The 16,378-nt window shown below is 36.4% G+C and overlaps 3 protein-coding genes across 3 annotated transcripts; 2 read left to right on the forward strand and 1 right to left on the reverse strand.

Moving 5' to 3' along the window:
- Positions 1-898: 898 nt before the first annotated feature.
- Positions 899-4,064, forward strand: GCK72_013887 (uncharacterized protein; the record flags this gene model as incomplete). The annotated part of the gene is made up of 5 exons (XM_053730044.1): positions 899-1,017; positions 1,555-1,662; positions 3,783-3,872; positions 3,933-3,988; positions 4,042-4,064. 5 exons carry the CDS (start codon positions 899-901, stop codon positions 4,062-4,064), a joined length of 396 nt encoding a protein of 131 aa, XP_053584816.1.
- Positions 4,065-5,695: 1,631 nt separating this feature from the next.
- On the forward strand, positions 5,696-9,724 carry GCK72_013888 (uncharacterized protein; the record flags this gene model as incomplete). The annotated part of the gene is made up of 12 exons (XM_053730045.1): positions 5,696-5,951; positions 6,060-6,370; positions 6,424-6,664; positions 6,712-6,821; positions 6,872-6,957; positions 7,058-7,150; positions 7,197-7,607; positions 7,682-8,074; positions 8,130-8,487; positions 8,541-9,186; positions 9,238-9,558; positions 9,615-9,724. The coding sequence occupies 12 exons, from the start codon at positions 5,696-5,698 to the stop codon at positions 9,722-9,724; spliced, it is 3,336 nt and encodes a 1,111-aa protein (XP_053584817.1).
- An 844-nt stretch (positions 9,725-10,568) lies between these two features.
- GCK72_013889 (uncharacterized protein) lies at positions 10,569-11,831 on the reverse strand (the record flags this gene model as incomplete). The annotated part of the gene is made up of 6 exons (XM_053730046.1): positions 10,569-10,674; positions 10,725-10,849; positions 10,896-11,201; positions 11,249-11,494; positions 11,540-11,671; positions 11,724-11,831. 6 exons carry the CDS (start codon positions 11,829-11,831, stop codon positions 10,569-10,571), a joined length of 1,023 nt encoding a protein of 340 aa, XP_053584818.1.
- Positions 11,832-16,378: the final 4,547 nt, after the last annotated feature.

The following is a 16,378-nucleotide window of genomic DNA, read 5'->3' on the forward strand; positions in this document are numbered from 1 at the left end:
GTGAGGTTACATTTTTTTGAGTTTCAGAAAGAAAAACATGCGGCTAGGACCTTACGGAAACGTGTTTGTCTTGATGTACTTTTTTTTATAATTTGGGTTCAAAGTCGACCCCTAGAATTGCTCTACACAAAAGAGAGTGTAGCTCAGAAGACATTGAAGTATACTGTTTTGTCTACAGTATTGGTTTTTTTTAATCAGAAAACGTGTTGGTATTGTTTGAGTGAGAAATTTGTAGTTTCTTGGAAATTCTCGGGATCTGGACACGCTGAATCCGTCATTTTCTCCGTAAACCACAACATCCTTATCATCTATTCTGCTTCAAAACTGTTGCAAAATACCTATCGTATTCCACACGCAACGAAAAATGGGCGGAGTTTGAATTCCAGTGTCCATGTATCGGAAAACTGAAAACTGAAACAAAACTAGTGGAAAAATGGAAGGATTATTCAAATTTATTGAAATTTCCGTCGAGTATCTGATTGAAGATGTATTTATACACACTCAGAACCACCAAAAACTATCCGAGTTAAACCACTTTGCGAAGTTATTCAACAATCCAAATTATTCTGTTATTTTACACGTTTTACATGTTTTATACCTTTGTTATTCTATCGTTTTCCTCTTCTTATTGAAGTTCGAAATTCTGAAAGAAAGGCTCGAAATATTTCAGTGCCTCGTTTCTCGCGATTCCATTCATAGAGAAAATGAGTTTTCATTAACCAGATCTTTTTTTTTTCTTTTTTCTCTTTTTTCTTCCTTGTTTCTCTGTTTTTCTCTTTATGTTTCCCATCTAACAAGCTTTTTTTCCACTACTTCAGACATCCACTCTTTTAATAATATTTGCTCTTATAGTTTCAATTAACTATTTTCAGAGACATCTCAAATTTGAAAGTCTTCAATGGGGGACGACAGTTCACAGGATAATACTGGAACTCCACCATCAGGAGGAGCACCAACAGCTGGAAATCCACAACAACCAGCTAGTGCAATCAGAAATAAAGTGGATGTTCCGCCTGGGTAAATACTAGAGAAAATACAGTTAACTTTTATTTTTACTCAAAAAAACATTGCTCGAGAGCAAATAGAAAGGGGAGAGATAATAGATAGTTTTGGTAAACAGATTGATGGTTTGAGGTTAGAAAAAGTTTTAAAAGTTGAAGTTTTTGGATAACTTGAAACTAATTCTGGTACAAGTTCGTCAAGTGAGATATCTCGAAAGACGAAGAAAAATGGTTTTCAGCGAACTACGGTAGCCAAGAATCCGAAAATAGTTTTACGTATTCCACACTTTTAGGGATCATCTAAAGCTGCGAAGTCATAAATCACGTTCCAAAAAATCCGTATATCAAAAAATGTAGTTAACGAACAAAAAGTTTTCTTTTCCCATGATTAGAAACAGGTTTCCTCTCCCCCCAATTTTCAACCTTTCGGTCAGAAAAAAGAGAGAAAAATAGCAATGATTAAGAAAAGACAAGAACAGGGAAGTAGAGAAAAAGAATGATTTTACACATATATCAGTTACAAACTCTACAAAAATCAACAACATTTTTATAGATTTGGAAGACGTGTCAGTTCGGTTGAAGTGGTAAAGAACGCGATGCCTCCGACGAAGAAGGCTTCTGTCGTTATTTTCGAGACTCCCGATACTCCTAAAGCTGAGAGGTTAGTTGATGAAATGTAGATTCTGGAAAATTGGGAGGTTCACTCTTATAGAATTCCAAGAATGCTCTGAATAATTAGAGTTCAATGTACGCTAGAAAACTCAATCATAATAAAAATCAGAATCCAAAAACCTAATGACGTGTTTTCTCATTGATATTTTGTCGATTTATCATTCCTCTATTATTGATGACGTCATACCCGTTCATTGTGTTTTCAGTTGTAAATTGAATAAGCACAGAGCACCGTACAGTATGATGAATAAGCCAAGAGGGAACATGTTTCTTTGTATTTCTGAGTCTCTTCTCTGTCTCTCAACGAGTTGTCTGGTTACTTATTATTATTTATTTATCTGAAAAGAAACGACGACCAGAAAGCCGTTTTTCTTCTCATTTCAAGTAGATATTCCTTATGCTAAATGATTATTTCAACTAGAACAAATCATAAAATACATATATTTATTCTACAACTTTTTCGATTAGGAATACTCAGGTTGGTTTGAATAAGAACTGTTTCATAGATACAGTAATCTCAACTGGTCATTTTTTGAGTTCAAACCCCTCTCCCAGACACTTGTTAAATTAACAAATGAACGAAGAAATGTCGAGTCTCTCAAAAAATAAACAAAAAGCTCTGATAGATAAATGATATGAGAGAGAAGGTCAGATTGATATCAGATATCTCAAGATGTCTTTTCCTTCTTGAGTACCCACAAATCGTGGTTTTTTGACCAGTGTCCATCCAATTTTCCCTTTTCATTTCATCATCATCACTATACTCGTTTACTATTGAAAGTGCATTTGTACCCTGTATTATTAACAATTACATTTTTGTATGTTCTTAAAAAAGTAAGTCATGTGAGAAACATTTCAGATAGATAGTCATAAGATTCGGGTTTTTCTATAACCTCTGGATGAGCTTTTCTCTGGAATTCTAGCGTCAGAATGAGCAATGTTCAGAGGATTATGTAAATTTGAAAACACTGTATTCAAAGAATCCAACAGTAAAAAGATTATGTAAAACACTAGGAAAATGCGGAAAAAAGTGGAAAACAAATATCTGTTATTATCATGTTCAAAATGACTCATGTCACTTTCACATGCGTAAGTTGAACAGACACATTAGGTAAATTTCCGAAATCGGATCGTGTTGAGAAAATTGATAAAAAGGGAAAGAGAGTAGAGGTTGACGAAGAAGATAGAGAGATGGAGATGATAAAGATTTGTGGAATATCAAATATCTTTGTATGTCTCAGTATCATTGTTTCTTTTGGAGAGGAGGCGTATCATCTTCTGAATTGTGACCACCTCACAGAATTCCTTCTGCGTCTCACTAATCATATATTTCGTATTGCGGATTGAGTACTTCCGTTCTAATTGAGTATCTATTATTACGAGATTACATTCCTGAAATAGCTGTCTAGCTTTCTGCGTTCTGAATCTCAATTAATAATTTGGATAGATTCAAATCGAGATAATAATTAACATTTTCGTTAACATCCTTATTCTTTTTGAAGAAAATACTAGTTATGGTGTTCAACACATTACCTGACTTCTTATTCTATTATCAACTTTAAGATGACTAGGATATTAGTTGAAAATATTCCAAATTATACATTTATTTTTGAGCAATGTTTTAGCTTCAAACAATCGACTACTGTAATTACTTGACTCTCCTTTTAATTTTCCAATTCTTTAATTCTCGAAAGAAAGGGAAGTATCAAGCAATGATTCAGTTGTCTATCCTTTTCTGATCACTTGATTCTCATTTCCGAGAATTTGTTACTTGATTTCTGACATTGATAAGATATCAAAAGAGTAATAAACTTTGAAAAACAATAAACTAAAATCAACACCACATGCCCTCTCTTCGTTAATTTCTTCATCTATTTTCTATCCTTTTCTGTTCAGATCCTTTAAAAATAGAACTGGTTTTGTCTTGAATGATAACAAGGACCTCTCATTATTTTCAAAAATTGCCATTGATAGTGATGACCAAACCATCAATAATCGATAAAAGATCACAAGGATCAGATAAAAGTAGCATCACTGATCATGTCAGAATACATATACTTTGATTTCAACGACAATCTTCAGACTTCAACAGCATCTTTCTCTTTTCAGAAGAGCTTCATCTTGGTGGCGCAACTTAGTGATGGACGACGACAAAACGGCGGCTGCGCAGCCAGAAATCATCATATCTCCCGAACAAGCGTAGGATTTTCACACTTTCATTTTTTTGATCTTATAATTTTTTATTCCTAAATATTTCAGTGGTAATGGACTCGAAGACCGCCACCGTAACATCTCTACAGCAAGTGTCGGAGACAGTGAGTTTTTTTTTTCGCTTTCAAAAAGAATGATCTGAGGTAATAGTCTTTAGAAATTGGACATTCTAGCACATAAACGTCATTAAAATGTTCTAAAAGAGCACTTGAAAGCACATAAAAACACACGGGCGGAACACAGAAACTGATAGAGAAAGGTGGCGATGATTCACTTGATCATATTTGCATGTCCTTTCTTTTCGCTTCGTTCCTCTTTTTTTTCAAACTATCCATTCATCTATTTCTCCTCACTTTTTTGTTTCATTTCGTTCATCCTTGACAGAACTGCATTCACATTTCCGATTTAATGACCTTGAGCTATTCAACCGACAGATGGCGCTGTGAAAAAGAGCTATTCTGGGTGTCATAGGTCTTTGCGCGCCATTCTCACAACAGATTTGAATGATTCCATGCAAGTTGTACATAATTTTCTTTGTATGAATTTTCGAAATTTCGAAATGCAAGAGAGCAAGCTCTTTCCTAGCCTTCCGATTTTAATTTTTTCTCATTAGAGACTACTGTCACCGAGATGCATTAAATTTGACGCGCAAAGTATGTAAACACGCAACAATCACAGGCGTGTTGAATTTTAGAATTCTAAATAAATATAGTTTTTTCCTTGTTATTTTGATTTATCCCTGAAACTCCAACTCTATTCTATTAAAAAAAAGAGAGAAAAACATCATATGCTTTTTCGAACAAATCTTTTTATGACTCCTTCAAAAATGTTAACTTTTCTTCCTTCTCGAAGTTGCAGCGCTTTAATATTTTGTGTATACCTTGTGACAATAACATATAAACGTATATTAATGCCTATTTTTCCATTGATTGCTCTTTTCAAAAAACTCTTCAAAAAATTTAGATTTAGATAGAGAATCCCAATCTATTGAACTCTTTCCTTCCGATTTTTCGATTTTCTTTGATTTTTACTGATTTTGATAAAACTTCAAAAAACGGTCAAAAGATAGCGACGGAAATGTAAAGCAATTTCTAGTTCAGTGCCTTTTATGAAAATGCTGTTAACTATACTCCCAATTTAGAGACGAGATTGTTTAGAACCGTAATTTTTTTTGTAATCTGGATAAGACCACATTTGTAATAAAATATACAGTTGTTTTCTGCAAAAATCTTTCCTTTATTTGCCAATGTTTTCCAATTGGTTCTATCTCTGCTCTTCACCCAATTATTTGTCTTGTGAGTGATGATACCAACAAAAAGAAAAAATGAAACAAAAAATTCCTCGTTTAGAAATAGGAATACTTCACCCACACACATACTCAACTTTTGCTCTTCATAAATCACATGAGGGAGCAATATTTTCGCGGCGACGGCGGCAACACTATCAATTTTGCAAATTTTTGATTTTATCATTGGTAATTGCCAACCAACCATACTAAATTCCTTGATGATAATAATAAGTCGCCGGAGCGTCTTGCGTCACAAACTGGCTATATTTTTATATTTAAAACTTCCTATTTACTTGAAATCATAGTTTGAAAAACGTTTCAAATTTGAAAAAACTAAATTTCTTTATCTTTCTTGGTTTGCTTGTCTTGAATATATCCTTCTCACAGTTTCCGCCATCGTTTCATTTTTCAAAACATTCAGTTTGTCACCGATTCAATCATCAACAACGACAACCGCTCATCAACAAACAGAGCTCAAATATAAACACAAATCCTATACTTCTAACGTTTCAATAAAAATTAAATGACCGCAAGCAACGGTACTGGTCCGCCCGTGCCTCCCTCCTTCAAATTTGTAATTGGCGGAGATGAGCATAATGACGGAGGGGGATCTCATGAGCACTCGAGTCTTTTATCCACTCATCATCAAGTTGGGCCATCCGGAAATATGGCTCCAAGCACGTCTGGAATAGTCCGGGCGCCCACAAAAGTGTCTTCTAGGTTCTTGCTCTCGGTCGAGACGGATGCTCCACCACCAATGACTAGAGATGACAGTCATCGTAGGTTACTTACAAAAATTTCTGATATTCGTGAAAACACAATTTATATTTCAAACTGACGAAAAACACAGACTCAATTTACCGTTAGCCCCAATTTTTCAATTTCAGGAGAGCTCTATGCTTGGGGATCCAACAAAGATGCCGGCGGTAACCACAACCTTGCTCTTTTTGAAGAGCCGTCAATGCCATTCTTTTCAAGTTATCTAAAAGCCCATATCACTCCCGGGCCGCTCGAACGAGCTCAAAGCTCATCTCACGGAGGTCATGGAGCTAAAGCTGATCTTGGAGTGCTACTTGGTGTCTATCTACCAACAATCCAGCATATTCTTGGAGTAACGATGTTCATTCGTTTATTCTGGCTTGTCGGTATCGCTGGTCTCGGACAAACATTTCTTCTGCTCTTCCTCTGCTGCTTCTGTGTAAGTTTCTTTTTGTGCAAAACAGTTGTTTTTTGAAAATAAATGTGTTTCAGACCTTCCTTACATGCATCTCGATATCTGCTGTCGCAACAAATGGAGTCGTTGAATCTGGTGGAGCCTACTTTATGATATCTCGAAACTTAGGCCCCGAGTTCGGATCTGCTGTGGGAATTCTTTTCTATCTCGCTAACACTGTTGCTACTTCTATGTACTTAGTCGGAGGAGTTGAAATACTGTTACTGTACATCTTCCCTTGGCTCACTTTTGGAGGACCTGAAGGGCAACATGATACTTGTGAGTGCCTGGGCTTTTAATTATGAAATACGCTTCCAATATTTCAGCTCTCTTCGGTACCATGACCAACTCACTGCGATTCTACTCCACAATTCTACTCCTAATCGAATTCGCTATTGTTGCCATGGGAGTCAAGTTTGTACAAATGCTTGCACCTGTTCGTTTTTCTGTCTTCATGTTTCCTCACTTCAATATATTTCATTCAAGGTTTCTCTCATCTGTGTGATCTTGTCGATTCTCGCTTGTTATGCCGGAGGAGTCACGAAAACAATCTCCCCTGAATCAGGACAATAGTAAGCATTCTTATGGGGGTATTCACAACCCGGATAAATATTGTTTTCCGAACGTGAATAGCCCCATTACACACTCCAGGTTCAAATTACCCTTTTTCAGTGTTTGCATGTTCAACAACCGTCTTCTTCAATCCAGTTCGTTGAGTAATGATTCATTCGACCTTGCAAGTATCTGCGATTATTGCGATAAAAAGTGGGTTTTTCAGTATATTCCGACATATCAGTTCACTTTTTTACAGCAACACCTACCTTTACGAGAAAGTATGCGGTCTTAAAGGATGCAATAATACAGAAACCGAGAAGGGTTTCCAGTGTATCAATGGCTTCCCTGGGTTCATGGGTGGACAAACGTTGCTTGCGAACCTTGGACCTAACTATCTTGATAAGGGAGAAGCTTACCCAGGTGCTCCAGCTGACATAAAAACTGATGTCTATCAAGACGTTCGAACCACCTTCTTCGTCCTCTTGGCTATTTATTTCCCTGCTGTGACTGGTATATTTACCGGTGCGAATATGAGCGGAGATTTGAAGAATCCACAAGCCTCGATTCCTGCTGGAACTATTGCTGCAAATCTGACAACCTCCTTCATCTATTTCTCGTTAGCATTCATTTTCGGAGGAGCTATTGACGGAGCAGTACTCAGAGACAAGTAAGATTTTTCGTATTTTACTAAAAGCATAAAATGTTTATTTAACTAGTCGAACTGCACAAAGTTACTTTCAGGAATGGGCAATCTGTCGGTGGGCAAATGGTTGTGGCCCTACTTTCTTGGCCTTCCCCCTGGGTTCTTCTCATCGGATCGTTCCTTTCTACATTCGGTGCCGCTCTTCAATGTCTCTGCTCTGCTCCACGTCTCCTTCAAGCTATTGCCAAAGACGAAGTCATTCCTCTGTTGTCTCCATTCAAAAAAGTTACTGCAAACAACGAACCATTCCTTGGATTGATATTGACCACTATTATTGCTGAAATTGCCATTCTCATGGGAAGTATGGACACAATTGCCGCAGTTGTCGATTTCTTCTTCCTGATGTGTTATGCCTTCGTAAATATCATCTGCACTCTCCACTCACTTCTTGGAGCACCAAACTGGAGACCAAGATTCAAGTACTACCATTGGTAAGTTGTGGTTTTTTATCAGATTAATTATTTAATTTTTAAAATTGATTTACAGGTTCTTATCACTTCTTGGTGCAGTACTATGTTTCTTCATCATGTTCTCCACCCATTGGGATTATGCCATAGTCGCTTGCCTTCTCTGTCTTGTCATTTACAAGTATGTCGAATGGAAAGGAGCCAAGAAAGAATGGGGAGATGGTATTCGTGGACTGGCTTTGACAACTGCGCAGTATTCATTGATGAAGATTGAAGACAAGGAACCACATCCAAAGAACTGGAGACCCCAACTTCTTCTCCTCCTCTCAATGCAATGGTCGAAAGAAATCATCGATGTTCGTTATCTGAATCTGCTCAATTTGGCTTCACAATTGAAGGCTGGAAAAGGTTTGACTGTCGTCACAGCATTCTTGAAGGTTAGTCTACTCACTCGACTTCACTTTTGGACTCATTATAATCATATCTTTAGGGAGATCCCACAAGTCCTGATGACAAGAAGAAAGGAGAACAAGTCAAAGCACGCATGGACTTCGATATGAACCAAGTTCGTCTTCGTGGGTTTGCAAAAACTCTTGTTCATTCGGAAGATCAAGTACGGGGATCTATGTCAACACTCGTTCAATCTGTCGGACTTGGAGGACTCAAACCAAACACAATGCTCATTTCCTGGCCAGTTCATGATCGAGAAGAAGACCTGACTGAATACAACACATTCATAGAGAAAGTTCATGCTGCTTCAATCAATGACATGGCTATTGTCGTCGCCAAAGGAATCATCGACTTTCCATCAGCCGTTTTCCGAATGAGTGGAATGATTGACGTTTACTGGATTGTTCACGACGGTGGTCTCTGCTTATTAATGGGGTACCTATTAAAGCAACACAAAGTATGGCGTGGATGTAAACTGCGAGTTATTGGTATTGCGCAAGAGTCGGATAACAACGTGAAAATGCAAGAAGATTTACAAAAATACGTCTATCAACTTCGTATCGACGCTAAGATAATGATTGTCGAGTTGGCTGATCCAGAAATTTCGAAGAACGCGTTCGAGCGAACTTTGTTGATGGAAGAGCGAACGATGATGATGAGAGATCTACAAAAAGTTTCTGGTGGAGGTAATTTAACTCTTGAATTCACTTTTTTTTAATCAATATACTTGTTTTTAGGAATGTCTTTATCGCTACCACCCTCAAATGCTTCACGGGCAGTATCTCCGCTTGTTACATCAGAAAAGAGAGAAAACTCGAAAGATTCAGATGATGGAACGACAGGAAGTGAAGAAACATCGGAGAAGAAGTCACCCACTGCTGATAATGAACAAGCAAACCAAGATACAAAGACCAAGAAAGAGAAGATGAAGGCTTTGGATAGGTCGAAAGTGTCGAAGATGCATACAGCAGTCCGACTAAACGAACTTCTGCTACAGCACTCCGCCAATTCTCAGTTGATTCTTCTCAACTTGCCCAAACCACCAGTGCACAAAGACGGTTAGTTTTTGTCACAACCCTTCCGTTAAAAGTTATAAGTTTTTTTAAACTTTCAGAACAAGCTCTGGATGATTATGTGCATTATTTGGAAGTCATGACTGATAAGTTGAATCGAGTAATTTTCGTGCGAGGAACAGGCAAAGAAGTTATTACTGAAAGCTCATAACAAACCTGATCCACTGGTACATTTTCTCGTGAAAGTGTACATATTTTTGTTTCCGTCATCTGTTATTTAGTAATCTGTGCTGAATGTCTTGCAATCTCTTGCCTCCCACCTAAATCACTCCCTTTTTCTCTCACATTCTCCTCTAAAACTGTAGAACACTTCATTATACTGTTTCCCTCAGAGACGTTGTTGTCAAGCTCTCATTCATGCTTGACCTCTTCTAGTCTTCTGAACCATCGCACCACTTATTCAAACATACAGCATAATCCACTTCATTCTCATCTAATCATTCTTGTTCTTCTATTTTCGGAATACACATCTTTTTCACTCCCTTCTCATGTAACATTGCTATTGCTCATATGGTTTTTTTGGTTACGTTTAGTCGCTGTGTAAATTTAGGCGTCTTCCGTACTTTCGTCGGAATATGAACGGCATTTTATATAAATATATATATATATACATATTTTTAGGACTTTTTTCTTTTGAATAATTGAGGTTTAACCCACTTTCCTTTTTTGTTTCTAAACTTTGTAGTTTCTTCCCCCACCTAAACATTGCCGATGTTAGTACCGTAACCTACCGTAAGCCTTGTTCCCCTCTCCTTCCCCGTTTCTTTGAATTTCTCTGGAAACTTTTTTGCCGATGGAGACTGACTGACTTTTTATCATCATCATTCACCCCCTCCCATTGCATATCAATATCGAGCTCTTCTTTTTTTTCGTTTTGTTTCCATTTATATATTTAGCATCCTATAAATGGTTAGATTTGTTTAAATATCGGACTTTTCATTCAAGTTTTCATTACAAAATTGAAATCACAAAACATCACAAATGGTCTTTAAGTTTCACAACATAAGAAAGAGATGATGATCATTTCGATTAATTGAGATTTTACGTTCTGCTGTTAGCTTTGCGAAGTCGAATCCATCAAGCAGTTTTTGGCCGAGATATCTGAAATCTCAATATTTTAATCTACCTATCTGATGAATATTTGTAATCACCTCATTAGCTCTATCCAAGATTCTGCACATTTCGGAGTTGCTTCTGTTTCACGGAGAAAATCGAAAACTGTACAGACGATTTGAGCACAAAATATGCGGACATTTTCTTCGGTCATGTGAGGAGTCTGGAAATGATGAATTGAAGAATGATATCTTCCAGTGGAAACTCACAATATCAGGTCGATAGTGTCGTTCACCATATTTGAATACAGTCGGCGCTACTTGAGCTTCCAATTCATCCACATTTTTCACAGAAATATGGAGAATATTAGTGAAGAGACGAGCATGACGGCGAACTGGGTGGCTTTCAGGAAGATTGAAAATATCATCAGATTCTGAGAGACTGAATAATGGACAGAGCATTGGGATCTTGGAGAGGACACGACGAAACACAAAGAGACCGAAACAGGCAGTTGGGATTGAAGAGGCGGAACGAGATTCGACGATTCTCCAGGATTCTGAGATGACTTCACAACTCTGAAAATACGTGAAATGCTTCACGGAATTCCCGATCATCCACTCACTTCTTTATCAATCAAATTCTCTTCACTCGGAATCGATCGAAACGAATAAGTCCTCATTTGTTTCAGTGGAGAATGAGACTTTGTTCGAATCATACAACTCATTTTAGCTGTCATCGAATCGTCGAGACTTCTTGCACTGAAATCCTGATTTGTGGACGAGGAGAGGAAGATTTTTCGACGTTCGGAAGCACTGTTCTTCTGGTTTTTCTGATACGGAGGAGATGTGGATCGAAGGGATGAAAAATCCTGAGAAGTAGACGATAAATTGAGAAGAAAGAAGGAAAAACTCACTGTACTCGCACTTTTAGCTCTCAATTGTCCATGTTCGTACTCATCGAAACTCTCTTTTCCATTAATTTGAATAGTCGGAGGAGTGGTACAAGAATGAGAATTTCCAGAAGAACCTGGTGCCAGATGGCAGTTCTTAAAGAGACGTTTTAGCATACTGACTCAAGAAAAAAGATTTTCTTCATACCTTGACGTTTTGATTTTGACTCGGATCCGACAATCTTCTTTGACGTCCCAGCTTTCCTTTGAACGATTTTGACGGTGTTGATGAGACACCCGGATGTGTATTTCCCATTTTAATCTGATGTTTTCTTCTTTCTTTTCTGAAAAATATGAACATTCGAAATGCATGAGTAAAAAATGAATCACAAGAAGGCATGAGTAATGACCAAGAGAGATTATGAAGAATGAAATTGAAAAAAGAGAACAAGTGGAGTCATGTTTATTCTCAGTTTCCAAGCAATTGAACATTAAAAAAAGGAGTCCATTATTATAAATGGAGCATCTATTCTCGTGTCATTGAGCTCAAAAACTCACAGAGTCTGAGCAGAAAAGAAGAAGCAGAGAGTGCCAATTAGTTTATGTTTTTCGTCCGTGCTATACGAATCAAAAGACACGAAATAGTTCCCTAAGGGATTCAACGTAATGACGTTAAAACATCAATGATGGTTAGGTATATAAATAAAAATATTCAAGTTTTGAGACTGAAAAAAAGGAAAGAAATGTATACGGGGGCGAGAATGAGAAAAAATAGAAAAATGGATGCAGAAATATGGAAATGATGGGAAAGAAACAGACGGAACGAATCATTCGATATCACTTTCATCACAATGATGGTTTCTATTTTTCTGCTTCTCTTCTTTTTGCTTCTTTTCATTATTTTGGTGGATTCTCTTCCTGCGTAAGTCTATAAATTTGAGAAAAAAGAGAGAAGGAACGTCTATTGTTTCTGAGAGTCGAATCAGTTCTCTGAACACTCTAAGGTTTCTTTTCCCAAATCTCGAAACAGCGTCTTCTATCCAGAATAACAATTCGAGATTTCCAGTTCTTCACATGGTTCCCGCATATCGAAACATAAAGGATTCATAATGGTAGAGTGAAAAACATTCATTTTCAGAAAAAACAATGAATCCTTCTTTCAGGGTCTTGGAATTTGCTTCATTTAACTCGGATTAATCGAACATTCATACTCTTCTATGAGTGATCAGTTTCTCTTTTCGAATATTGTTTTTTGAAAAATTTTATTTTTTATTTGGAAATAAAGTTTTGTTAAAACGAGATGAAAGGTGTGTATTTGAAAGTATAAAACATTCAAATCTGTTCAGCTGTTCTCTGGGTCACAAGATGATCTCTGAGTCAATGGATTTTAAATAAACACATTTTATTTTAATAATTTTGAATAATATGTTATTTACTGGATTTCAGGCAAAGTATTGAAGATCAAATGGTTTCAAAATCAATCAAAATAATAAGATTGTTCATCTTACAAATGACAGAAAGTGTAAGTCCAAGTACCTAATTCCAGACTTTGCACTTCGTAGTCTAGAATATTTTAGAGTTGATTCAATTCACTGAAATCTAATAAATTCGAAGGAACTACGTGCAAATGCACATAGATATTCTCTCCTTTAGATCATAGAAACACAATGAATAGAACTGAAATTGTCAACGAATAAAGCATCCTAAACAGAGCCCTTTTCTGAAAATTGAGAAAAAGAAAACCCCCCATTTGAAACCAAATATATATATATATATGCGGTATAGTATTGGAGCTGGCTCGTCGAGCAAAAACGAGACGAAGAAAAAGGAAAAACGAGGCGTCGAAAGAAAAGAAAAAACGGAAGCAAGAATTTGGTTTAATTAAGCAAATGGTAACATTTTACGAATTCTTTCATTCAATAGATTCTTTCTTGTGATCCATCTTTTCTGAACTTCTGACTGAAAGATGGATTTCCATTGTCTTAATTTTCACAATTCGGGTCATCGAAGATTACAAAAAGATAATCTTTTCAAGAGGAAAATAATCGAAAAACAAGACAAGTTAATGAAAATAAAGGATTACTGGTGGCTTCTTTCTTCGGTTTTTTTGTGAAAAACGGCGGAAGAAGCCAAAAAATGAGGAAGAAGAAATGAGATGAGATGGATAAGGAAAAGTAAAGTTTTTCTCTTTTTTCTCTTTCTTCTGTCGGTGAAGAGACCCCAGGGCTATATAAATTGGATTCAGAAGAGTATTGGAGGGGGCGGGACAAATAGAAAAAGACAATAAAATCTTGTTTTTGAGAGAAAAAGAGAGAAATGTAGTTTCAGATGAATTGGAGTTTTCAGACGATTCAGGTGAGTTTGTAGTTGTACTCGTGGAACGAATTGAATGGGACGAGATGATACAAACCAGCTCAGAAATCAGAAATATACGAATGAGATTTCTTGAATTTTGAGAATTGGAAAGTCAAAAGAAAGATTGGAAAAACGACGGGGAGAATGCTGAGAATGAGAAGGTTCTAAAATGTCTTCCCAATTCTATCCTATCTAAAACAAGTTTTGGTAATCAAGATTACAGTAGTCAGGCTTTGAGTGAGCAAATGTTTCATCTACGTTTAGAAGATTCTTCCGATGGAGCCACTATATTCTAATTGAGATTTCAATTCCTTTCTGAAATTAGTATAGTCTGCTTTAAAAAACTAAAAAACCTTCCTGTTTCCGGTCACATTTTCACCGAGCAACGGGGTTTCAAATTTCCAGGTCAAAAAGAGAGAGTAGAAACATACTTTCTGGTGTCTCGGAAGAAACGGAGATTTCGAAACCATTTCTGATCGTTGAATATCAAAAAGAAAAAAGAAAGCCATATTTCCACACACACACACACGTGTTTTTTGTGTTTCCAGAGATCAATTTCCAATGACTTTCGTCTTATCCTGATCCGGATATATACGTCGTCGAAAGGAAATGTCTATATTTCCTTTTTTCTTTGCAAAAAAAGAAACTGAGTGGGAAGAAGAGAATCTCGACGTCAACTATCTTCAACTTTTTTGAAGAACACTTGAAACAACTCTCCTAGTTATTTATTTTTGCAAAATAAGTAATGACGTGGAACTAATTCCAGAAGAGATCCAAAACCAATTGGGAAAAGAGGAAAGTTACTTTCCGAATTCATGAAGAAATTGGTCTTCTTTTTCTCGTTTTCTTTGTATGCCTGACTTCAGAATACTTGATTCAAAAGCTCATTGTTGAGAAAGTAATGTGATACTAGAAATAGAAAGAAGAATTCGTGAAGAAAAAGAAGAAACAGAAGACGTTTCAGAAGAAAGATACATTGGTAGAAGACGCAATTAGGGCACCTAGGATTATATGTATTCACAGTGATGATGATGAAAATGATGGAAACGTCACGAGTTTTTCTAATTTTTCCTTTTTGTTCGAGTATGAGAAATGAAGAAAAAAAGAATTGAATTCTGGAAGAAAACTGGTTTTTGGAGAGTTTTCGAAAAAAAAACGTTTTTAAGACGGATTTCGACATGATTTAGTGAAAGAACTATTAGGACAGAATTTTGAGATTTCAGATTTCGAAGAAAGAAATCCGAGCACTTTCAAAGATTGGAATTATTTTTATTCGAAAAAAAATAGTTCTTTCTGAAAAATCTTAGCATGAAATTTCTAGGAAATTGTTAGCAGGACAGAGAGGAAATTTCAAGCTTTGTGATTATGCTGATCTTCTTTTCTGAAAAAAAACTATAACTTTTTCACACGTAACACTTGAGAACCTTCTTAGAAGAGTTGTGCTCATTGAGGTGTGACGTAAAACTGGAATTGGTTGAGTGAAGATTAAAACAAGAGGAAAAAGGAAACAAATGATTGTGAGAAGTGGTCTGGGAACTCTTCCAATGGTTCCAGACGACATATGTTTTTGGTTTTTTGGAAGGATTACTCATACGAATATGAGAGATTAATCGTTTTTCCGAGGACATCGGACATTTAAAAATTGGCATTTGATTTGAAAATGTTCAGAGATTATCTTCAACTAGAGAAGATTCTGAATTTGAGAACTCGAAAGAATATTCTAGAAAGTGTTATTTTTAAAAAGTGTAAAAAAGTTGGTTACCTAAATACATTTCATTTATTTATTCAAAAAGCTCAGAGTGCTTTGAACCACGAAAATTCAAAACACATAATTTGAGACTTTTCATGTTTACCTACGCTCCGTTTTCTGCTAAACATAAATTCAGAATCTCTCTGTTTCTTCTCGTAACATCATCATCCGGAAGTGTCTTACTTGAGTTCACAAGAAGAAGAAGAAGAAGATAAATGCGACGTACTTTACTATTCAAATGAGACACGGAAATAGTGGGGGAATCCACCTTTTCCAGAAGACACGGGCGGTCTCGTCGTGAGTTTTTGATGTGAAATTGTATTTTGTTCTTTTTTCATGGAAAAAGGAAAAAAGAAGAAAAGAGGCATGTCTTGTGGTGATTCGATTAGTCACGAATCATCATGAAAGTCAACGGAAAAATAGGAAACGGAGCAGTTTTGTTTTTGAGCTGCAATAGAATAAGGTGACTAACGGATTCAGTGGATGGTGTGGGTGGATAATTAAATTTAGATTAGATTCTGTTTTATATCGACTCCGAAACACGATCTGAAATTCAAGTCACGTTGCGACATCATACAAGACAAAGTGATTTTATATTTATTAATTCTTCGATAAAATACACAACTTCTTTTTGAAGCATTCAATATTCACGCTGGAATCATCTACCCAAACTTTTAAAAATCTATCCGGCAGAATTTGAATTATCACTTTATTCTGTCCGTCACTTGTCACTCCACTGACATTTTTGACAATATCTG

Source organism: Caenorhabditis remanei, chromosome IV, assembly GCF_010183535.1.
Source record: "Caenorhabditis remanei strain PX506 chromosome IV, whole genome shotgun sequence".
Lineage (NCBI taxonomy): Eukaryota > Metazoa > Nematoda > Chromadorea > Rhabditida > Rhabditidae > Caenorhabditis > Caenorhabditis remanei.